General features: G+C 41.3%; 1 protein-coding gene across 3 annotated transcripts in view; it reads left to right on the forward strand.

The window, feature by feature from the left end:
* galnt14 (UDP-N-acetyl-alpha-D-galactosamine:polypeptide N-acetylgalactosaminyltransferase 14 (GalNAc-T14)) overlaps positions 1-26,089 on the forward strand; it is a 197,882-nt gene that overhangs the window by 23,849 nt on the left and 147,944 nt on the right. For all 3 annotated transcript variants that reach the window (XM_039782122.1, XM_039782123.1, XM_039782121.1), the window contains exon 3: positions 17,967-18,136. In XM_039782122.1, the coding sequence (XP_039638056.1) occupies positions 17,967-18,136 (170 nt within the window). The remainder of the gene's footprint in view (positions 1-17,966; positions 18,137-26,089) is intronic.

The following is a 26,089-nucleotide window of genomic DNA, read 5'->3' on the forward strand; positions in this document are numbered from 1 at the left end:
GATTCGTTCGGACTTGATTTTTGTCCACCTTCAGTTGCACTCACAAAATCTACCTGTGCACCGTTGATAAATCAGAATTGATACTATATTAGCGCCACCGCAAAACCCTCGCCCAGCTGTTGGTGTAGACTCGACTGATGACAGGGTGTTGGGGGGGGAATCACTTTTTTTCCTCTTTTTCATCAAACCGCAGTTTTTGCAAGTTCCCGCAATTTCATCGCATAAAATTGCATAAATGTGCCGCATATTCCATCGCATTTTTTAAGAAAACGTGCTGCATAATCAAGGATTTTTGCCCGCAATAATCACAAAAAAACTCCGCATTTTTCTGGAAGGACTGGTTTAAATTAAATGGCAGTATGCAGGAAGTGATGTCATGTTCATGCTGAACAGGGAAGGTCGGGGGATGTTTTAATGCTTTAATCTCCACCCTGGATTCAGTGCAGACAGTGTGGTCGCCAAAAACTGCAAACTCAATGAATTTATATATTGTTTGACTTTAAAAAAAACCACTTTTGTCGAGACTGTCTTCCCCCGAAAAACGTTCCCATAAGTCATTTGTTCAAGCAGCAATTAAGACTCATTAACGTTTATAGTGGTAGTAGAGTAGTTCTGACGGGAGCAAAGCTGAATGTAATGAGACAAAGTATAAGAGTTCTGACTGCTTTGGGGATATTGAAATTTAAAAAGCCCTCTTTTGAGATGTATAAGTTTGTTAAAACCCTGTATGAAAGTGTTCTCTTAATTGAGTCATGAGTGGGGCTATTATGCCTTTTAGACCTAATCAAACTAATTGAAGTCACATGGTGGGTCAGCTGAATGTAGGGCCTATATATCCCTTCATCACATGTTTTCGCCATTTGCCTGAAGAAGACCCAGCAGGGTCGAAACGTTGCCTTTGTATTAAATATGGGAATTTAAAGCAGTGTTGCGGACATTACATTTTTTCACAAAGTGTAAGAGTGCCATGTTCCGCGTAAGAAGGCAGACTGTTGGAGTGGCGCTTGGGTCAAAGGACTTTCACCCAGGAGACCGGCGTTTGTGTCCCGTTTGAATAAAAAAAGTAAACGGTGAGTTTTTTTTTTTTTTACTTTACGGAACAACCAAAGTTACGTCACATTCAGCGTAACCGGAAGTAAAGTAACGTCTGATTTGAACCCAAACCACAGTGTTTTTCTAAACTTAACCAAGTAGTTTTTGTTCCTAAATCCAACCAAACTGTGACCGTTTTCCAACGTTAACGACATGTTGTACCACAACTTTTACGTTCTCTGGTTTAGATATGAGGACGGAAAACATGGGTCGTATTATAGGTTAGGAATGAACTAGCCATATCCTCGTATGGTTTGGAGGACGGCTGTGATAAACTAGTTCCACCACTGCAACACAACCGACAAAAAGCTCTGGAAAGCCAAGATGCACCTAAAGTAATTTTTTACTTTAACTTTTAAGTAACTTTTAATGTTTTTAATTTGAAAGAAAATGTGGGTTTGACGTTTTGATTTGCAGTTTGCAGTGTGCCTCAGAGGCAAATGTCGCACATGCTGTAGGATCATTTTTGTCATTTAACTATGATCACATTTCCTTTCCTAATCTTAACCAACAGGCACTAGACATGTCGTTACTGGAGCTATTACATGTCACCATGCCGCCATTACACTATTAACCAAACTTCAGTTCCTGTCATGGATACTGAATGCATCCAAAAATCATGCACATACAGTGGTGTTCTTTTAAAGTATCTGCTCACATTAGAGTGAGTTATCTTGCTTATAATACTGACCCATTAGAGGACCATAAGGCAAAAATGAGCTGTGGACGGTGAACATTGGCAGATATTGGTGGTAAATATTTTGCATATACAGTACATGTTCCACCTCCAAAAAATTAAGCATAATTTGGTAACAGATAAGATAACGATACATCCAGAGATAGAGATACATAGTATGTATTATAAATTATTAGAATATTGGTGATCAGTGTTTTGTAGCTTGTGACTACTGGCAATTTGTGAGTAGAGTTTCAGACTATACAACATATATATACTATATAATATTTCAGTAATATAGACTACATTGTTTCAGAAGATAACACTGTTTGTAAATTGTAACTGCTAACTGACAGTATATCAGTAGTTTATAACAGCATCTCAGTATTTCAGTAGTTTCAAAGATGGTACCTTACTGTGTATTTCTGATTCTGAGGCGTCTCATGTCTGTGAAGGGTAAAATATGCTCCGTACAAGGTTAACGTTTAAATTACACCCATCTGTCACCTCATACTTATGCATTTCCTCTCTCTCTCTCTCACTCACACACACACACACACACACACACACACACACACACACACACACACACACACACACACACACACACACACACACACACACACACACAGACGAATGGCCTTGGTTCTTTTTCTCTAAAGTTCTGAGCTCAGTTGAGCAGCGACAAAAATAATCTTGCAGAATTGCAAAGAAAAATACTTTTTATATTCAAGGATCCTTTTTGATGTGAACACCTACAAACACTCTCTCTGTTTATCACTCTAAGCTTTTCTCCCCGGCTCTTTGCTCTACCATGAATATGCGATGTGATCCTCTCTTGGTCCCTGTGGGGGAACTCCGCCGCGTGCTCTGCTGTGGCGCCTCCACACGAGGGGGTCAGAGGTCAGAGGTCGGGCGCAGCTACAGAGCAACCACAACCAGTGCAGATTCAGTGCCTTGCTTTACGGTATGAGGAAAGCATCTTAAAAAACAAACAAACATCTAATTGCGGTTATTTTTGACTGATATTGCAATTGGGATATGATTCACGATGATGGAGGGAATGATCATTTTTGCATCATTATTGTCCTTTTCATTGACAAATATATTAAAGGATTTTTTTTTTGGCGAGGATCTGTCCCAAACAAAGATTTTCTGTCTGTAGAATACGTAGGCCAGGACATCTCTATAGCACCACAATACTTATTTAATACTTATTTCAGAATGGTATTTTGACACATATTTTGCCCTTTAACAAATATTGCAACCCCTGCGATCTGGATATTGCACTAATCCATATTGGGATTTCATTAAATTGCGATTAAGTGTGCAGCTCCTGTGTCTGTGTGTGTGTGTGTGTGTGTGTGTGTGTGTGTGTGTGTGTGTTTTTGTGTGTGTTTGTTGTGTGTGTGTGTGTGTGTGTGTGTGTGTGTGTGTGTCTGTGTGTCTGTGTGTGTGTGTGTGCCATTTATTGTTCTATAGTGAATAAATACAAACACAAGATTTAAGGTAAACAAACCTTCAGGACATCTTTTCATTTGACTTATTTGCACATTGTGTGCAATAATGCTTGTTGGGTTAATGTAGAAACTATTTCTTTGTCAACCTCTGACCTCATCCTATAGATATAGAGATAAAACACACACAGGCTACATACCACCCAACAACTCTCAGTCCACTTCCACTCATGTCCCTGTGCTCCCATGATTCATTGCACCGGTGTTAGATTTCAGGTTCAGTGGAGAGTTCTGTGTCTGTGCTATGAGATACGATATCTGTGTGTGTGTGTGCTTTTTTTGAGGATGCACATTTATGTTTGCACTTGTTTAAAGTTTAATTCCCAGGACTGTCAGGAACCGAAACTTATCAGGAGCTAAATGCTCCTTCAGCACAGTTGTGTTTGATTTACACACACAACTTTAAGAACTGTGAAAGTCAGTCAAATCGGACCAATAATAAATTAAACAGCAGCAGCATGGGCTGAATCTCATCCCCCTTATTCGCTAACACCTTGACTCCTCTGTCCTCGGCTGAACCGGATGTTGTTCTGTCCCTCCTCGGTGAAGGCCGTCTCAAAGCTCTTATTTCTGCCCCGAGGACCGAGGAGGGATCATCGAGGAGGGATCATCGAGGAGGGATCATCGAGGAGGGATCATCGAGGAGGGATCATCGAGGAGCTACAGGCGAGGATACACGAGAGCAGCCTTCCCGGAAGCCGTGCAGCCGAAGGAGTTGCGAACTCCGCCCAAAGAGGACATCTGATCCCTCTAAAAACACATTTGCTCGTTGCCTCTCTCCTCCTATGATTTCCTTGGAAAATATCCTTCGCTCTGGGCGAAAAAAGATAATTGTGTAGCAGTGTGTAAGTTCGACTGTGTGTTTAGTTGGTTTGGTGTGTGTGTGTGTGTTTGTGTGTCTGTGTCATAGACAGATGTATGAGCTGAAACAGAAAACAATGTAGAAACTAAACAAGCATCACCGCTGCAGGGAGAGATCTATACGCTCCCTTAATTGATGACTAAGGTGTGTGTGTTCTCCCCTGTGCTTGTGTGTGAGCCGGTGTTGAAGGGAGAAGAGAGGGAGAAGGTGTTTGTGTGTTTGTGCGTTTGTGTGTGTATGTTTAGTATTGATGTAGCAGCGCTCTCTCCAGACCTGAGCTCAATAAGCCCTGACTTCAAACAAACAGCAACCACTTCACACAGGAGGAAGGGGAATTGAGGAGGTCAAAATAAATGAGGGGATAGCCGAGGAGTAGGGGGGAAATGGGGGGCAGATGAGGAAGGACGTAAGGACTGGAAATGAGGATGGAGGGAAGAAGAGGAGGAGGAGGAGGAATGTTGAGAGAAAAATAAGAAAACAAGTTTATTCAGTGTTCTTGAGGTAATCACGGCTTTGTTTTTAAATCTCAGACAACCAATGATGAGTTTAAGCACAGGAGCAATTTAGTTTTGTTCTATTGTGTTCAGTCGTTCTAACGAGTACCTGCAGAGAACATCACCTGGATCCAAAAGCTGTTTTATATCATTTTGTTTCCAGTCATGTACACGCAGTTCGTAGGTCTTTGGTTTGGACTCATACCACTTAAAGCTCCGCTGTGGATGTTTTTATTTTGCTATTAAAGCCCCAGTGTATTGCCCTTCACAAACTTGTCCTTTTTCATGAATATTGACCACCACCATCAATTTCAAGTATTCCTATTGGCTTGGAATTTTACATTTACGCTTGCATGAACTGGGGTAGACGCTCCATAATGATGTGCCATCTTGAAATACGTTAGCCGGTAAGGGACATACAGGCTATACTGGCTATACATTTTCGACTCACAGCTGCTGCTAATGGGTATCGTAGCTTACCGGCCCGGCAAGTTTGAAGAAGGAAACATGGAGGACCACACGTATTCAAAATCCAATTTTCAGGAACAGGAGAACAAGAGCAAGAGACCGGAAAAAGAGTGAACATTGGAGCTGCTTTGGAGGCACACACCAAATCCCAACTAGTTAATTATCCTCTGGACCGCTGCAGTCTCCTTTTCTTTCTCTCTCCTTTCCGTCGGGTGGTGTACATGCCCGCTGGTGGTGTCCGCGCCACTCTCCGACATGAACTCATGGATGTATTAAGAGAATGCATGAACTCCAACAATGACGGCTGATAGACGGCCTGTTGTACACCTTCGCTTTTTGAAGCGTGAAGGCTACCGTAGCTGCAATACTGCGTGGCGAGAGAGAGTTGAATGCGATATATGATCTCAACGCTAGATGGGAGTAATTCTTACACAATGTAGCTTCAAGAAAGGTTTTGAGCCTTTTTGTCTTCACATAAGCGAACATTCATAGATGAAGTTTAGAGATGTTCACAATGCTGCTTTTTTATGCTTATCTTATAGTTTACTTTTATTTTATTAACTTAATCTTATGCAGATTTTGGGTATCATGTTAATGCCTTTCGACAGGTATCACCCAATCAGCTTGTTTGATGCACTGGGCCGCACAATGCTTTGACATTTGCTCCTCTGTGAGCTCCTACAATTACCCATAGCACCTTTCTCTAAGTTTGAATCTTTGCAGAAGTAGGTTTTCCCGTTGACAGCAAAAGCCATGGAAGAATAAGAATACTCCAAGGCTGCATTCTCACCAAATCAGACGTGGAGGCGAAAATGCCGGTCCTTTTTGGCCGCGACGTTGGGGACCACAGGGGATGCCGAAAAAAAAAACTTTCGGGTGCAACCCGAAGTCACAATGCTGTGACCAATCGCTGCACCTCCCGGCGATGAGACGAAACACAATGGAGACACAAATGGGCCAATTAAGAAGTGTCCCTACCACACCGCCGCCACACACCTGCACTAATCGCCGCCACACCTGGACTGTAAGCTGATGTAAATGTGGATGTAAAAGATAGAAAATTTAAAAAATATTAAAAGAAAATTAGCTTTGCTAATATTTTGTAAACAAAGAAATGCATTTAGAAATAACTGCATGGTTTTACTGCCAGAGTCGTTATTACTTTGGGACAAAGGTGATTTTATCATGGTTAAAAAAAAAGAAAACTGAAAGATAATCCTCCATTCAACTTGCATCCAGAAATTTTGGGACGTCAAGGAACGTCTCCTGTAATTTTGTGAACAAAAAAAAAAATCTTTCTGCACATTAAACAGGCTTAAGTTGGGAAACTTAATAATACACCCCTGTGTGCATAGGGAACATGTGTTCTTTCCACTGCTCTGCGTTTCGCTCTGTCTCACCTGGAACACAACAACACATATATCCGGATGTTGTTCATAGATTACAGCTCTGCCTTTTCATACCATTATCCCCTACAAACTCCTCTCGCTTGGACTGAAACCGTCCCTTGGCAACTGGATCCTAGACTTCTTGACTAATAGACCCCAGTCTGTTAGACTAGGTAACCTCACCTCCTCCACCCTGATCCTCGGCACTGATGCCCCTCAAGGCTGTGTTCTGAGCCCCCTTCTCTACTCCCTCCTCACCCACAACTGTCTGCCAATCCATCAATCTAACTCTATAATAAAGTTTGCGGATGACACCACAGCTGTATGCCAAATCACCAACAACAACAAGACAGCCTACAGGGAGGAAGTCTCACTTCATGGTGCGCCTCCAACAACCTTCTCCTCAATGCCCTGAAGACCAAGGCGCTCATTAGTGGACTTCAGGAGGTCCAACATCTCCTGCCACTCGCCTATACTCATCAACGATGCTGCTGTGGAGCGTGTTTCCAGCTCTAAATTTCTTGGAGTCCATGTCAGCGAGGACCTTTCCTGGAAATGAAATACCAACTCCCTGGTGAAGAAGGCCCAACAACGCCTGTACTTCCTGAGGAAGCTGAGGAGCGCCCGCCTATCTCCCAAAACACTGACCAATCTCTACCGTTGCACCACTGAGAGCATTTTGACCAACTGCATCTCAGTGTGGTGCGGCAACTGCACCTCAGCTGACCAGAAAGCCCTGAATCGGGTCGTGAAGACGGCCCAGCACATCACTGGCACTCACCTCCCATCCATCAAAGACATATACTACAAACGTTGCCTGCACAGAGGTCTCAGCATCAGTAGAGAACCCTCCCACCCCAACCACAGCCTGTTGGGGTGGGAAGGTCTCTAGGAGCCTCAAAGCCCAAACTATCAGGCTCAGAAACAGTTTCTTTCCCCAAGCAGTCACCGTTCTGAACCAGGCCACCCGCTAAACTTTACTTAGCCCCCCGCTCCTCCTTGTACTACACTCTGTTATGTCATTTGCATGTTATGTCATTTGCATAAGCACTTTAACACTACCCCATTGCACTTTAAACATGCTATTTGCACAAGGGCTTTAACTTATCCTGTTTTTACTATGCCATTGCAAGTACCGTCGCCTATCATCTGAACCTGTAAATAATGTCTATGTTGCTGATATGTGTCTTTTAATGTTTGTTGGAGCGTGACAACCTACATTTCGTTGCATATGTGCCTGCACAGTGTGTCAATGACAATAAAGTTGAATTGAATTCAGGGGATTCAGTTAACAGTCTATGTATAAATGCTAAAACAGAGCCCGCTAACAACAACTCGGCATTATGGTCCATGTAAAACAACTAAAAACAAACCAAAAATATAGTGTATTTGTTTAAAAAACGTCATGAGGAACGGACAATAGCTTTGAGGAGTGAACTTGTTTTCATACATGTCTACCCTTGAACTCGCTGTCTGCATACATTTTTACTGATTATCATTACCAAAATATATTATACTCTATTTTCTCAAGATCAAGGTTAAGTAATCTCATAATCTCCAAGCAGCTAAATATAAAAGCCGTCAGTTCAAGTCAACTTTGAATTTGATCTCTAATAGAATTGCTCGGTGCAGTTCCGTGCTGATTAAAGCAGAACGTGAAGCGTTGATCAATCGCTTCCTCCGACTGCGTCTCCACTGCTTTGGTTTCTCTTCAATGAGCCGGACTATAAAGGGCACCCCCCCCCCACCGAGCTGCTCTGATGTCGATCGCAACATCTAAAGTCTCTATCTGACAAAGGTTTTCAGTTTCACAGGATAACAAGATTGTTAGTCATGGCCTGAAGATAACAGAAGTTTGATACCTCTTTGTGACACTAAAACTAATTGGCAAAGTTGAGAGAACAGGATTAGAAAAGAATATGTAAATCAGGTCCGTATTGCCATGAGTAATTTAAAAAAGAAAATTTGTCCTTTTTTTTTTTTTTTTTACCCTGTATAATCTGTCATCTGGATGCTTGTCTCGTCTGTTTTTTTTTTAATTAGGGATTTGATGGTCAGTCTGTGCTGCATAATGCCTAATCTGGAACTGAAAGCCCATATTAATATGTTTGTCTTATTGCTGCAGAGGTTTTCTATTTCTTTTTGCCTCTTTTGCATGACCAAAACTCAGAAAATCCCCCAACAATATTTACCATTTTCCCAATGTTGTTCTATTCTACATTTATTCATTTATTTTATTGTATTTGAGCGTTATTCAGGTAGAAGGTACTCTTGAGATCTAAGTCTCGTTTTTAAAACGGCAGCAACATTAACTGAAGGAAGAAAAAAGAAAAACTAAGAAGCACTTATAAAACACAAGAGGAGGGACATTTTTCTTCTTTTCTTTCGACCCTAACCCCACCTCTGTAACCTGAACCAGATCTTTTTGAAATTGGAGGAGATGAAGGATTTACCTACGTAATAAAACTACTGATAACTGCCAACTCTTTGCGTTTAATCTGCCTCTGAAAAAGCACATAAGAAGAAATCTAAAATAATAGAGATATCACTTGTTTTGCCGCTTTATTATAGTTGTTGCAGAGGTGATACATCACAATATAATAGAGGGGTTGGCGCGTGTGTGTGTGTGTGTGTGTGAGAGGAGAGAGAGAGAGAGAGAGAGAGAGAGAGCGAGAGAGGTCATTGCTCATATGGTGTTACATGAACAGGGCATAATAAAGAACACACACACCATACATGATTTATGCCTTGGCTATAATGGGTAATTCATCATCTGACTGGGGCACATATTAAGGTTAAGAGACAGAAAGAGAGTGGTATGGTTTATCAGAAATAACAGTAGCAGTAAATCGAAAACTTGATTTGAAATGTGTTTTTTCTAAAACTACACACTGTTCTCTCACTGTATCTTCGATTTTCTTTGTCAGGCTGTTACACACTAAAACACGCACACGCACAAACAATAAACCATGACTACCGGCCAGCACCCAAAACATGAAGATAGGCACAGATATAAAGAAATTATAATCACTGCACCAGATGTGGAGACATTTGCACACTAGTCTGCATTGACACCCACATTTAAGATGACTCATTTCAGTGGCTAAAGCTTAAAGTGCTCATATTATGCTCATTTTCAGGTTCATAATTGTATTAAGAGCTTATATCAGAATAGGTTTACATGGTTTACTTTTAAAAAAACACCATATTTTTGTTGTACTGCACATTGCTGCAGCTCCTCTTTTCACCCTGTGTGTTGAGCTCTCTCTTTTAGCTACAGAGTGAGACTTCTCACTTCTGTTCCATCTTTGTTGGGAGTCACAAATGCTCAGTAGTAAGGACTACTAGCCAGTCAGAAGCAGAGTATGAGGGCATGCCACGCTAGCAGCTAGGCGAGCATTATAACGTGTGTTACAAAGTGTCAGAGACAAAGTGACCACGTTTGTCTCTGAAGTAAAGGCTGGACTACAACAGAGCTGTCAATAAAGGAAAGGGAAAAAGCCAAAAAGCATAATATGAGCACTTTAAGTGCCTTGGAGCAAGGCATTAAATCACAATTGCCCCTGATGGTTAGGCCCGTGTCTTGCCTGGTAGTTTGCTGCTGTGTCTTGCCTGGTAGCGTGCGTGCGTGCGCGTGTGTGTGTGCGTGTGTGTGTGTGTGTGTGTGTGTGTGTGTGTGCGTGTGTGTGTGTGTGTGTGTGTGGCAGCTAGGGATTATGGGTGGAACGAGTTTGAAGCAGACAGGGCCACCTATCCATACTAGATCAGCCGCTCCGTGTTTAGCTTTCTACATGTTGCTTTGTCATTCAAGCAGCAGAAATTCTAAAGGTGTATAAAGAGCGAACGGAAAGCCAATTTACAGACATTTAGGAATAACTGGAAGTATTTTTTTCATGACAAAAAATCTGGAAAAAGAAATTAGTGGCATAAGTTAATGAACAACATACTATTAGTTTGATTACACCCGGAAATTTGTTGCCGTGATATCGGTAAAATATATCAATATCAATTGCAGAACATTAACCTTGTTGAGTATTATCTTTTGGTGTAGTACTTCTACTTGTACTCCTAGTACACTAATGTTACCAGTAGTAACAGCAGTTGGCTGTGTTGTCTTGATTGAAGGAGAGTGTTTGTCTGTCTGGACTTTTCAAACTGGTCAGAGGGATTCAAACCAGCAACCTACCTGTTACAAGAGCTGTAGGTTTTAATACACAGTATGCTGTCCTTCATACCTCTCTCTCTGTTTCCCTCTCTTTACCTGTGTGTGTGTGTGTGTGTGTGTGTGTGTGTGTGTGTGTGTGTGTGTGTGTGTGTGTGTGTGTGTGTGTGTGTGTGTGTGCGCCTCAGCTTTCTCATTATGATTCTAAATGTATCAGTCTGTCTCGTCTGGATGAATTAATAGGTTCGCTGGTGGCTTGCACACACACACACACACACACACACACACACACACACACACACACACACACACACACACACACAAACACAAAAACAAACAAAAACAAAAAATGTCCAGTGCTTCGGTGTCTCAGGTTCGTTAATTGAATGTCTGTGTTCATGTAAGAGGCTGTGAAAGGCATTGAGAGGATGCCACCGGTGCATTAGGAAAGACAAGCGGTGTTGTGTTTGTGTGTGTTGTGTGTGTGTGTGTGTGTGTGTGTGTGTGTGTGTGTGTGTGTGTGTGTGTGTGTGTGTGTGTGTGTGTGTGTGTGTGTGTGTGTGTTGGTGTTTCGGTGTGTCTTGTAAATAGGATAAAATCCAGAGGACCTTGAATGCAGCCTTTCCTGAGCTCTTAGCGAGACGAGACACAAACAAATCTTACAGAGGCGAGAAGGCCGCAGGTGTGTGTGTGTGTGTGTGTGTGTGTGTGTGTGTGTGTGTGTGTGTAAAACTCAGACAGGCTTAAGCGCACCCCACCCTTGTTGTCTCTTTTCTTACCTCATGTCTCCACTACACTCATCTTTCTTTGTCCACATTGTTTCTCCTCTTTTCCTTCCTTGTCTTCCTCTTCCTCGCTTCTTCTTGCATCTCTTCTCCTTTCTCCTCCTCTCCATCTTTACTTTACTCCTATAAACTTTGTCCTCTCCTTTCCTCCTTTCTTTCCATTCAATTCCTTCTTTATTGTCCCTTTTTCCCCCACCCTATTATCTCTCTATCCCATTTATACCTTCTCTTCTTCCCTTCTCCCCTTACCCTTTCACTTCTTTCCCACTTTTTTCTTCTTCTGACTCTTCTTCTCTGCTTCCATCCATCTGTCTCCATCACTTAATACCTTCTTGCCTCTTTACTTGTTTCTTCTCTCCTATTCACAAAGGTTTTTCTGTTGTCTTCCTCCTTTTATTTTTTTCTTTCTATCTTTCATCCTACTTCTCCCTTCATCTCTTATTCTGTCTCCTCCTTTTATATACTCTTCTTCCTCGTTCCACTCATTCCTCTATTTCCTCCTCTGGCCTTCTTTCACTTTATTTTCTCCATTTCTCTCCATCTGATTTTTTTACTTGTATCCCTCCTTTCCTTTGCTCTCTTTCCTCCTCTTCACCCCTTTCTCTCTCTCTCTCCCCTTTCCTCTGTTCTCCTTCTCACTCCCTTTCATCTATCTATCCCTGTCGTTCTTAATGCTTCTTTGTTACAGCCACCATGGGAAGAACTAGCAACAAACTTAACACACAGACACACACACACACACACACACACACACACACAACACACACACACACACACACACACACACAGTCTGACTCGCAGCCCTCTAATGGCCCCATTTAGACAATGTGTCGCATCAGCAAGTCGTATGGCTGAATAATGAGGAGAGAAGGAGGAGGACGAGAGAAGAAGAAGATGAAGAGTGTCGGTCGTTTTACGCATCCCTCCATCCAGACTGCTGCTCCACCGTAAATGTTGTTCTCTTACACCCACCATCAGCGCTGTGTGTGTGTGTGTGTGTGTGTGTGTTTCTGTGTGTGTGCATTCATCTCCACTATGTGCCAGTCTGTGTGGTCGTTGCAGAGAAATATGGCCTCTGGGGTATTTGCTGAAACTCCTGTGTTATGTTTATGATGGGGCAAAAGAGAGAGAGAGAGAATAATAATGCACATTATTTATGTCTCTCGCCCTCAAAGACACATCCTCTCCTTCTTGTGCATTGCACAAACACACACTCTGTCAACTAAAACACACACACTTCTCAGCCTCTCAAAAGATACCTACCAGCGCTGCGCGCGCGCACACACACACACCACACACACACACACACACACACACACACACACACACACACACACACACACACACACACACACATAAAGGCTCCCTCAGTCGTTCGAAGACAAACTACACTCACTTCCTGCATGCACGCAGGCATCTGTACGGTCTCATAAATGATACACTCTCTTTTAAACGACACTCACAGCAGAGCTCCGACAGACACAAAGTGCAGCTGTAGTTTTTTTTTTTTTTTATATAAAGTTGTTGCCACCTTGTGTTTTCCTCCACCAGCTGTTTGGAGCTGAACAGAATTTATGTGCTACATTAACATTTTCACATCTTATTTTATAGTGTTTGTATTTTCTAGGGAAATAGGGGTACTTCTACTCTGGTACTTCTGCAGAATAACATGAAACTTATTACTAATGACTAACTTTTACTGTGGCTCACACTGAGAACTTGGCCTCTCATTAGCATATTAAAGGGCCATCCAGCTGATTTTGCATGCTGTAGCTCATTAACTACAGATTTTGAGCTGGGCAATATATCCATATTATATTGATATCGTGATGTGAGACTAGATATCGTCTTAGATTTTGGATATCGTAATATGGCATAAGTGTTTTTTAACGGCTGCATTATAGTAAAGTGATGTCATTTTCTGAACTTACCAGACGGTTGTAACTGTTCTGTTATTTGCCTTTACCCACTTAGTCATTATATCCACATTACTGATGATTGATTATCAAAAATCTCATTGTGTACATTTTTTGTGAAAGCACCAAGAGTCAACACTACAATATTGTTGCGGTATCGATATTGAGGTATTTGGTCAAAAATATTGTGATATTTGATTTTCTCCGCATCGCCCAGCCCTATACAGATTGCATTTGTTTACATTATTGCAGCCTGTTATCCAAAGCATCCGGTAGGTTTTAAAGTTGATCTCCTACCTTCCAGACAGTCGTATTGATTTCCATTTATTTACGGTAGCAAGAAAATCAAGACTGAGCTCAGAAATTCATCACAGTGAACATTTAGTCAATTTTATTTTGTCAGAGTTAAGGGTTTTGTTGTGTGGTACTGCAGTGGAGTCTTCCTGTATTGATGTGTCCAAGGACACCCTGACATCTGAGAGTGAGCCGGCTGCAAAATCATTTCAAAAGCAAGAAACTACTTTTCACAACATTCCCAACATCCACGTGTGCTCATTGTTTGTCATCAGTGAAAACCAGACCCTCCTTCGCAGCGCTGTGGATGAAGGTCTGGCAAAGCGAGACTACATGAATCGTTGACAAGGTACATCCTTATATGAGTCATGGTTTTTCCAAAATGCAGTAAACAGTCATTTTGATGCTTGAGCTACATGTTTATAGAGGTTACTTAGCGTCTGCGTCGGACAAACTGTCCTACGTCTGCAAGCGGCAGGGGACCTGCGAGGTCTTCTACGTCTGCGAACGGGGCGAGCGGCCTGTCTGCATCTGCGTGGCATTGTCATAAAACAACCTCTGGGTGTGATGGGTTTATATATATATATATATATATAGCATTCCAGGCAATGTTCTATGATATCACAATTCACATGGGACACTCACTGACATTATCATAGGAAGTACATCCAGTATAGGCTGGGTCCCAAACACACCTAGGGCTGGGCAGGAGGAAGGAAAGAGCTCAAATAGCCACTTTCTCAGATATCAAGACAGAAAGAAATGCAAAAGGAAGGACGATAAAGAAGGAAAGAAGGAGACAGAGAGGGTAAAACTATTCTCTTGAGATCAAAAGAAAAAGAATGTAACACCATATGAAGAAATAGTAAAAGAAGATAAAGAAAATTAAACAAAAAAAGGAAAGAAAAGCAACAGTTAAGCAAGAAATGATGCACATGGTGTGTAGTGTTAGATACTCTGACGTAAACGTGAAGTTAATGTGTCCTAGTTATATCCTCCCACAAGGTGACGCATGACTTTATTGATTTTTCATTGCACAATGTTATTGTGTGGTACATACATTACATTTGTTTAACTTGTTGACAGTTTAATCTGATTGTCAAGACTATCTGACATTTGCACTGTGGCTAATCTACAGTACATACATTACAACATTTGTTTAACTTGTTGACATTAGTTTAATCTGATTGTCAAGACTATCTGACATTTGCACTGTCTCTAATCTACAGTATGTCACCAATCTGATCTCAAACTAAATAATCACAAAGTACTCCAAAAATAAAACTACTGCTGTTGATCTCTGTGAGAAATCATTGACTTCATCAGAGGGACTACATGATGACACCGATGTCATGTTCTTGCTCAAGTCCAAATCTGGTTTCTTTCTTTCTTCTTTTTGGTTTTTTCTTACCTAATATGATGTTTATGTTAATTCAAAATTAAATAAATGAAAAAGTATAACTTTATTAATTATCGCATGTCATTAGCACTAAGTAACAAAAAGCTAAAGGTAAAATGGATTACCTTCTGTATCTCCCACATGTTTAAAGTCTCTGCATGTTTTTTTTTTAATATATATATATACCGTATTTTCCAGACTATAAGTCGCTCCGGAGTATAAGTCGCATCAGTAAAAAAATGCGTCATGAAGAGGAAAAAAACATATATAAGTCGCACCGGACTATAAGTCGCATCTATTTAGATTATTTTTTTTTCATCTGTCAACTACACAATAGCACACAGAACAACAGGCTGAATACGGTAGGTGTCCGGTATGTTAACGTAACACATTAACAGATAGTGAACTATATTAGCTACCAGGGCGTGGAGCATGGATGGATTAAAAGGCGTGGAGACGTAACTGTACCGTTGACGAGCCCCTCCCGACTCGTTCCTCCAGCTCTGGCCATCTTGCTTTCAGCCCGCGATTAGCCGATTAGCTTTCTTTGTTTTCTTCATTGCAGTAAGAGTCACCTTTTCGCCAGTCCCTCACAAGTTTCTCCCTCATTTCAAACTTTCTTTCTGCTGCACGATTACCGTTTTCAGCTGCATATTTTACTACCTGCAGTTTATCGCTTTTCTTTCTCAGTTGTCTTTAGCAGCAGCGTTCTAGTTGTCACAAGCCTAGAGCGCCCCCTCGCGGCTGTAGACGTTAATGTTTTCAGTATGAATTAACATGTAAAAACATGTTAAATTATATATATTTTGATATATAAGTCGCACCTGACTATAAGTCGTAGGACCAGACTTATAGTCCGGAAAATACGGTATACTAACAGAAATAGCTAAAACAAGTGGTTTTCTTGAATGTAAAACATTAATCTAAAATCTTATGTTATGGTTTTTTTATTTTTTATTTAACCTTTATTTATTCAGGGGAGGTTCACTGAGAGGCAGCCTCTCTTTTGCAGGAATGCCCTGATCACATTCACACAGTTCCACATTCATACCTGGAAGCTGCCCAGTACAACCACAGTCTGATCTGCTGGCCACTGAGCAGCTCCACTGGAGCGGTTAGGGTTAAGGGCCTTGCTCAAGGGCACCTCAGTGGTGGTAATGAGGGAGGGGACAAGCGCTGCTCTTTCACTTTCCCCAAAAAATGCTCAGCAGTATGTTAAACTACATGTCGTTTCTAATGGATACGCTACAACTGAGTACTTGATTTGGATGTTTCTACACAGTACTACACTATCAGACTGTTGCATAATCACCAAGCACGCCAGCTACTTATTAGAAGACTGATAACTGAGTGATTCATTGACTGACTGCAGGATTCATGTACTGACTGGGTAACTTTAGCAACCCCCAACACAAGCCTATAGTAGGAGCAGCGGTGCAACAAAAGACACAAACATAATTTGTAATCCAAATAAAAGCAGCAAAATTCAAGACATGGGATTGGAACCGATTGATTGAACTGATTATTGAGTTATATACATTTTCAGACATTATTAGGGGATTTGTTTACACCTTTTAATGTCTGTCAACACAGGATGAAATTAGAACTATATAATCTGAATAATGATACTCTTCTGCAGTTTTATATATGCGTTTTTTTGGTGACATTTATATGATCAGAAAATAAAGAATCAGGCCTTTTAAAGCACACACCAATATCAAGCCTCCAGCACAGATCAGTACAGCAAAAGCGGCTTTTAGCCACAAAACAAGGAGAGAAAAAAATACGATAAAAGGCTGTAGTCCAACATTCATCTTGTTAAATACCAAAAGAGCAGCAAGTTAAAAAAAAAAACTCTGAATCTTCTTTTAGTAAAATGACCTCTAAAAGCTCTCCAGATGATGTTAAAAAGACACGCACGCACGCACACACGCACACACACACACACACACACACACACACACACACACACACACACACACACACACACACACACACACACACACATACACAGGTTTGTAGCACTATCTTTGTGTCATTGACATAATGCATTCCCTAGCCCCTTACCCTAACCTTAACCATCACAACTAAATGCCTAACCCTAACCATAACCTAATTCTATCAATAATCCTAAAACCAAGTCTTAACCCTCAAACAGCACTTTCAACTTGTGGGGTTCAGCATTTTTTGCCCCACAAAGCTGTCAGGACCCCACAAGTAGACTGGACTCCCGGTTTTTGGACCCCACGAATATAGTTAAACAAACGCGCACACACATACACACACACACACAGACACACACACTACAAATGTCAGTCAACAAAAGCTGAAACGTTCATTTGGTTTTAACCCAGCTTAACTCTCTGGAATAATGCCAACGTGCATTAAAGGGACTCTGATTAATTGATACGGTACTGTGCATGATTGATTTATTGGAAGGCTGACAGACTGATAAATTGGATCCACAACTGCTGGACAATTAGATTTATTGACAAAAAGATAGCAACATATTATCTTATTGTGCAGATAAGTGTTATACAAATGATTACCTCTATATACAGTAGACGTATGAGAGACACACAGAGAGATGTTTGTTTATTCTACCTATTCTCTACTCTCTCCTTCTTGTTCTTTTTATATATGTATTTGTTTTAGTTTAGTCAGTGACATGCACATAATATTTCGTTTTTTGCCCTTATTCCGAAAAAAAACGATATTCCGACTAAGCTGTTTACAAGGCTAATGAAAGTGAATATTCCACTAATATTCCCGTTTACATGTAGCCGTGCAAAATACGTTTTTTTCCAAAGTTTACCAGCGGCGGCGGACTTGTTGGACCGTGTGAACACCCCCCCCCCTCCATTTCAGACATATTTTAGACTAAACCCATATATTTTTTTTTTTTCTTGACAGATCTCGGATGCCGAGTGGGAGGACATGCTGGAAGGTTTCGATGAGCGGGGTTACTTGAGCGCTCGCCGCTGGAAACCCGGTGACGACCCGTACACGCTGTACGCCTTCAACCAGAGAGAGAGCGAACGCATCCCCAGCAACCGAGCCCTGAGAGACACACGACACTACAGGTACACACACACACACACACACACACACACACACATTTTGCTTTATTTTGAATCAGTGTTTAAGATGCCAGATGGATTTGAGAAAACATGCTTCCTGTGTGGCAAACTTTATCTGTACAACCTGAGAAACCCAGCAGTCTAGTGTGTTCAATCCAGCCACTGGAGGTTTATTCTACACACTTTCTACAATTTGAGGTGTGAATCAGTTGAGCGTGTACAAAAAATAAAAGCCTATTAGTGCACAAACTCAAACTCCAGTAGCATGCAGGCACAAACAAACACACACACGGACGGACACTCAGACACAGACACAGACAAAACACACACACACACACATACACACACACACACACACACACACACACACACACACACACACGGACACACACATGGACACACGCAGGGTCAAACAGTACAGCAGCAGCTCTCTGAGCTCATAATTAATCGCCTATCTGTACAAAAAACAAATTTGAGATTATGAAACCAAACACGTTTTCCTAGAAAAAAATCCACCAAATTACAATCCGCCTGTCTGCTACGAAATTAAATTAAACACCAAAATAGAAATCCTCTTAGCGGGAGCGCCCGTCGTCGTCAGCAGGAAGATAAGGAGCTCGTCGCCTTGACAGCAGTCGCCTTCTTACACATTTCTGCAGATAAAAACCTTCAGGCACTTGTGGAGAGCGTCAAGAGGTCCAGGGTAGACGCACACACACACACACACACACACACACACACACACACACACACACACACACACACACACACACTCACTCACTCACTCACTCACTCACTCACTCACTCACTCACTCACTCACTCACTCACTCACTCACTCCTTTGATCTTTTCTTACACTTTAATATTGTGACTTGTATTTATATAATTTTTTTTAGGTATGGTTATATGTAAAAAATATCATCATAGGGCAGTTTTTTCACTGGATTGCATCAGAGTATTTCCTGTCTTGTTGTGATGAATGATTTAAGGGATGTTCATTTTTTGCATGTTTTTTACTATTTTTTTTTCTTTTTTTTCTTGAATCTTACGGTCTCCCCCTTATTTGCTTCAAATTAGGAGTTCTAGTATCTAGTTTATGTCTTCACTAATCGAAATATTCATGCTTAAGGCATTTTATTTTTTTAATATTCTAGATGTGTGGTGCATGACTTTACACATATTTCCCCTCAAATTCAACCTGACATATTTAAGATGTTTCTAAAGTTTGGGCTCCTGAGTGGAATTTTAAAGTTGTTTCAACTTTTAACAGTTTCTCTCACTACGTTTGTAATGATTGACCTAAGTACACTTAAAGAAAGGTTTGGCAATAGTTATTTTTTCATTGTCAACAAATGCCATGAAATAATCAAAACCAACGATGAGTATCTCCTACTAACAAGACTTATGCTGTGTCTCATCGCGCACTTGCTAATTTGGGTACATCATGCGTTCACACTTACAAAGTATGGCCACATGAAGTGCTCTACGAGTAAGCTTAAACACTCAACGGCTGCCACCTTTGCTACGTAGCGGAAGCCAAGGGACCACCGACGTATTTCTAGGCCGTTTTCACACCTGTAGTTCGTTTGCTTTGGTCCGAATCATTTGGTGAGTTAGTAAACTTGGAGCGATTTGCCCTCTGTTTGGTTTGGTTTAGTTTGGTTTCACACCTGGAAAAATCCAAGCATACCAAAATGCGCCATTACAAAACACACAAGAACATGCACTACTCTTATTGGTCAGATGTGTCTGGGGGTTGGGAGCAAGAAAGTAAATACAGGAAGAAGGTCCTGTGTTCTGGACTAGTGCATATTTCTTACATCTCCATGGTCAAACCAGCTCATTTCATTAAAATGATCAGACATTGTCTGCTCTGGTCACCGAGACTTCGCTCTGCTCTGATGGCGTCTGTCTCCAATTTTAGTGCCTGCTGCTTTGACCACAGAGATGCGAGTGACGGACGCCGAGCTTGACCGCAGTTTCTGTGAGAGAAACACTGCAAGCTGCTACAGTTTGCTGCTCTGCTGCATCGCAGATTGCTAAACACACCTGACTACAGGAGACATTACCTAAGACTTGCGGAGTATGTATAGTTGGTGCGGTTCGAGTACAGATCACGTTCTCACCACAAACAAACCGCTTCAGAGTTCGATTGAAAGCGTACCGGGACCCCCTCTTCAAGCAGGTCTCGGTACACCTGTTTGGTCCGCTTTTGGTGCGCACCCGAATGCGAATGCCGCGTTCTCACCTGCCCCGACGAACCGCACCAGCGGGACAAACGACCTCTAGTGCGATTCAACCGAACTAAACGAGTCAGGTGTGGAAGCGCCCTTAAACTTGTGAAAATGGCTTATCCTGACTGCAACCTCAGAACTATACAAATGTAGTTTATACATGTCCCCCCCCCCCCCGCCCCCCGATAAGCCAGAAAACAAGCCGGTATATATTATGTTGGGCGAAAATAGGTGGCAGTAACGCTCCACCAGGCTGCAATTTAACATTTAACAGACGAAGAAGAAGAGTAACTTCCGGTCGGTGCATAACGGCCGTGCACGATTGGAGACAACCCTACCCTGTCCAAATGTACGCCAGACACAAGTGAGCGCATAGTGTACACAGTGTACTACATGTAAGTGTACTCACAGAAGTATCCGAATTGAGACACACTGTTAGTGTCCGAATTGTGAATCTGTGCCAAAGAGCTCCATTGTTGTTAAAAACGCATCGATGAGTTGCACTGGGCGACATGTTTCATTGTTACCCTGAACCAACAAACTGTTTATTTTGACTCTATCCCACACACACCGTCCTGCTGCCACAAATAATTACTAGAGCACCAAATGTGGATTAATCCGGCTCTGAAAATAGTCCCCAACAAATGCACTATTTCCTCCTGTTTGTTTGATTGAAACTACACTGTTTTTTTAGGAAATAAGTTGAGAACGTTACTACATTTCTAGGTGCCATTATTGTTTTCATTTTATTCTCTTACCTACAAATCCACATCCTTATGTTCAGAGGTGCCATTGACACTGTTTGATTTGTCTGCAATGACCTGAATGCATCTGACAATATTTAATGAAGCTGCAAAAGTACAGAAAAGGTAGATTAATGCAAAGGACATGTAAATCCAGCTGGAACATCCATTTTGCCCGCCGTGACGGGGTGGCTTTCAGCCGATCCGTTCGTTGTGTGATTAAAGGTTAGCAGGCAGCTCGTGGTGACCCAGCTCTCTAATAGGAAGCCGCATGTGGGCGTTAATTGGGTGGCTGTTTGTTCTGGCAGATTCTGTGAACATGACTAAGCCCTGGATGGCTGCTGCTGCGGCTGGTGTTGGTGTTGGTGAGCACAGCGGGGTACGGCTCCACGACTCACGTAGGAAGCTAAAAGCTGTTAGCATAACTGGCACGTACATCACTCTGCGTGTCTGCGTGTGAGGACTTTTTCAAGATGTATCCTGCACTTGATGAGACGTATGATGTCTGACTCAATCAAAGCTTCTGACACTGTGCGTGCATGCGTGTGTCTGTGTGTGTTTACATGTACGCACGTGTATGCTAACGTCCGTAAATGCGTTGTGTCGACAGTCTGCATCATCTGCTGTGTTTTCCGGAAGAGGGAAATTTGCTGTCGCACTGACATAAGGCGGCTGAAAAGTGTGTGTGTGTGTGTGTGTGTGTGTGTGTGTGTGTGTGTGTGTGTGTGTGTAAGTGAGAAGTGAGAAGTGTTTGTAGGAGGCCGGAAACCGGGGATACGCTTACACATTAATCTGCTAGCAGGGAGGTGGGGGGCTGATAGTGCTCATTTATCTCGTATAGGACAGCAATGAAGGGTGGGTGTGTGTATGTGTGTGGACTGGTGGGGGTTTGCTGTTATGTGATTATCTGTTAACTCAGTTACCGTGTAGCTGTACATCTCAGGAGTGCTTGGCAGGGGAAATGATAGCACCCTATACTCTGTTAGGATGGAAAAAGCTGCAGTGAAATCCTCGACGTGAAGCCACTGAGGTTTTGTATTCTTCAAAAACACCTTCTCTTCAGCTGCAGACTCACTGAGGCGCTTCCTACACTCTGGCACCGTTCCCAAAGGGGGAGCGTTTGGAGGAAATTCAAGGTGGTGTGACAGAAATTTGTAGGAAGAGCACAAAAAAAGTGAGGGAAAGCTAACATTAAAGGAGAGATTTGTAAATGGAGCAGTTGAAAAATGATGGTGTTGACTATTTGTCATTACCTCTGATGACTGCAGTTAGATTCCCAGCTTTTAACTTATTTTATTTTATTTAGTCTTATGCCGTGAGTATTGCTTAAAATCTTTTGATACTAGTGCACAGTGGAATATAGATATGTTACAGTCCAAACACTGTAAATCACAAAAAATTGTGGTTTTAAGTGAGAAACTGTCCCATCAAAAAGTAATTATACAAGATAAACAAACTTACGAAGCATTCTGTACTTGGGACAGTTTTCAGTAGTTGGTGCTACGACTGCTTTCCATACAGCACTAAAAGATATTGAGGTTGAATCTGAAAACAAAAATGGGACTTTGCAGAGCTGGAAAATGCATCGCAAGTTTACGTAAATCTAAACATTTGACTCCCAAATATTATACGTGAGCTGCATCTACCAAAGTCAAACTGTTGGTGTTCTTTCACTTCAAGATGGAGCAAGCTACATTTAGGTTAAAACGTGAAGTGTATTATGAGTTGTTTGTCAGTCTCTTTGAGCCACAGTCAGCGGAGAGGTTGGTTGCATGACAGTGAGGAGGTTTCCTTGTACCCATTTTGTGTGACCGCTCAGACACACTGATTTTAAACCACACCGATCCCCCGTTGTTTCAGACCCTTTCCTTTCCCTCACATTCATGGAGCCATATGACTAATAATACTTTTTTATTCAACTGTCATTTAAAATATTCATCTCCAGCAGATGTGCCTTTGCCTCAATTTGTGCCACTTCATGCAGATTTGTACCCGTTAGTCTTTTTTCACAACTGATTTTGCTTTCATAGAGCAAAAAAAGAAAGAAATCACCTCACAATGCACATGAATAATAAAAATATTACAAAGATTGTTATTACTCAGATGTTACCCTAATGGTTATATGTTGATAATAACAGGATAATAACAGAGCTTGAAATCATTACCCTCACTTGCCTCATTATCTTATTAGGAAAAATAAAATCACAATATTACCCAAATAATCCACAGTGTTATTCCTAAGATTTACATATTTACCCTTTTATTACTGAGCTGTAATGTAGCGTTGCTGAAAAACTGTCAGTGGCTAACTAAGGCTACAGCTACACTACTATGTCTTCCTTATTAAGTGGCGTTCCGAGACAAAAACGATCTCCGTCCACATGAAAAGAAAGAGTTTTAGCTCCAATAGCAGAACTAATCTCCGTCCATATTAACATGTCTGACAACACATATCGTGACCATTCTCATACGCTAGGCATGCGCGTTCTGGTGTAAACAGGAAGCAGATTGTCTCACGTTACTCTGCGGTTGAAAATCATGGAAGTATACGTTGAAAATACAGAACATTCTTTGGAGGAAAAAAACAACAATTATGAAAAGTAAGACTAGGGATTTATTACCCTGGAGTGGCGACGATGTGGAACTGTTACTGAATGGTATGTAAGCTAACTAACCGATAAGACCGATAAGTTTCCAAAGGATCTTCGTTTGTGCCCGTCCAGACTACGAAGCAACCCCGGAGTCTTCAAACCAAAACGGGGGCAGCAGTGTTTCCAAATGTCTCTGCTTTAGGGGCTCTGAAACACAGCAGTAGTGTGGACGCGAGGCGTAATCATAGCAAAAGATATTCCTTTTTAAACCAAAACGTAGTAGTGTAAATGTAGCCTAAGGTGCTTGGAGAATGCTAGTCTATCAAAGTTGCTCTTTATCTTAATCAGGATATTATCATGTTATTACTTTTTAATTCTTCAGTTAAGTTTGATGTAGATTTAAATTCAAAACCATTTCCAGTTTGTTTGGAATAAACACATTAGGAGCAACAGTCACCATAGTCCTTAAAGATAAGAGCACCACCTACAGTATAGAGAAACTAGAAAATTCAAAGAAAGATGCTGTTTGATAGACAGGTGGTCTCTGGATAATCTAATGCAGAAACACCTCAGCTGTGAACCTTACATACCAAAAATAAAGACACAAAAACTAGAGAACCCTGTAGATTACCACTCTAAAGGAAAACTCATGTAGAGAAAGCACAGCAGGTTTATAGGGGAGGCTCCAGGTCTGTTATTTTCCCAGTGGTGCCACGATAACCTAAAGATTAGAGAAGCAAGCTTTTGAGCTGAAGATGCACAGTTGGTCTCAGTAAAGCCTGCAGGCTGCAAGAAATCTGGACAAATAATAAGAGACTATAGATGCATCGGACAGCTTCCACAGGGAATGCAGGTGTCATGTCTACTTTCGTTGGGATTAATAAGGCAAGCCAAGGCAAGGCAATTTTATTTGTATAGCACATTTCAGCAGGGGTGCAACTCAATGTGCTTTACATAGAACATTAAAACATAGTTAGAAGTTCAATACAAAATTAAAAATAGTTAATACAGAATTAAAACAATTCATACAAAAAAAACAATTAAAAATAGATTAAATACAAAAATAAAAGAATAAAATTCCCAATACAGTGCAGTACAAAGAATTAAACATAAGCAGTATCAGAAAGAAAGGTCTTCAGCCTTTTTTTTTAAAAGAACTGAGCGTGGGTGCCGATCTACAGTTTACCGGAAGTTCATTCCAGATGCGTGGTGCATAGAAACCGAATGCTGCTTCCCCCTTTTTTGTTCTGACTCTGGGGACAGCAAGCAAACCTGTCCCTGATGATCTTAGAAGCCTCTGCGGTTCATAGTTCACAAGTAGATCCGATAGGTAATTTGGCCCTAAACCATTTAGCGACTTATAAACCAGAGGAAGAATTTTGTAGTCTATTCTTTGTGGTATAGGAAGCCAAGGTAGAGACTTTAAAATTGGAGTGATTTGGAGTGACAAGTTTCCTTGTGTTAGTGAGGACTCGAGCAGCTGCATTTTGAATCTGTCTGACTGATTTTTTAGAAAGACCTGTAAGAACACCGTTACAGTAGTCTAGTCTACTGAAAATAAAAGCATGGACAAGCTTTTCTAAGTCCTGTTGACACATAAGTCCTTTTACCCTTGATATATTTTTAAGGTGGTAAAAGGCTGACTTTGTTATCGTCTTAATGTGACTGTTAAAATTCAGATCAGAGTCCATGATTACACCGAGATTTCTGACTTTGTCTGTTGTTTTTAACATTATAGTTTGAAGCTGGGCGCTGGTTCTTAGTCGTTCCTCTTTGGCTCCAAAAATGATCACCTCAGTTTTTCCTTCATTTAATTTTAGAAAGTTTTGGCACATCCAATCATTAATTTGTTCAATGCACCTAGCCAGTTTTTGTATTGGACTATAGTCTCCAGGCAACAGCGTTATATAAATTTGTGTGTCATCAGCATAGCTATGGTAACTTATGCTATTGTTTTTCATTATCTGGGCCAGTGGGAGCTATAGATATTAAACAGAAGAGGCCCCAGGACAGAGCCCTGTGGAACTCCACACGTCATGTCTTTGTGCTCAGAAACATAGTTCCCTATTGATACAAATTTCTTTAATACCAAGCCGGAGAGGCCAACCCAGTTTTCTAATCGATCCAAAAGTATATTGTGGTCAACCGTATCGAATGCAGCACTAAGATCAAGTAATACTAGGACTGTTGTATTACCACCATCCGAGTTCAAGTGGATGTCATTAAAAACTTTGACAAGACCCGTTTCAGTGCTGTGGTGAGGTCGAAATCCTGATTGGAAGGCATCCAAAATATTGTAAGATTGTAAGAAAATAAGATTAAGGCGGAAGGAGGAATATCTAACTTTTACATGTTTCTTGATAGATTTAAGTCTTCCGCTGATATTGA

Source organism: Perca fluviatilis, chromosome 18 (assembly GCF_010015445.1).
Source record: "Perca fluviatilis chromosome 18, GENO_Pfluv_1.0, whole genome shotgun sequence".
Taxonomy (NCBI): Eukaryota; Metazoa; Chordata; class Actinopteri; order Perciformes; family Percidae; genus Perca; species Perca fluviatilis.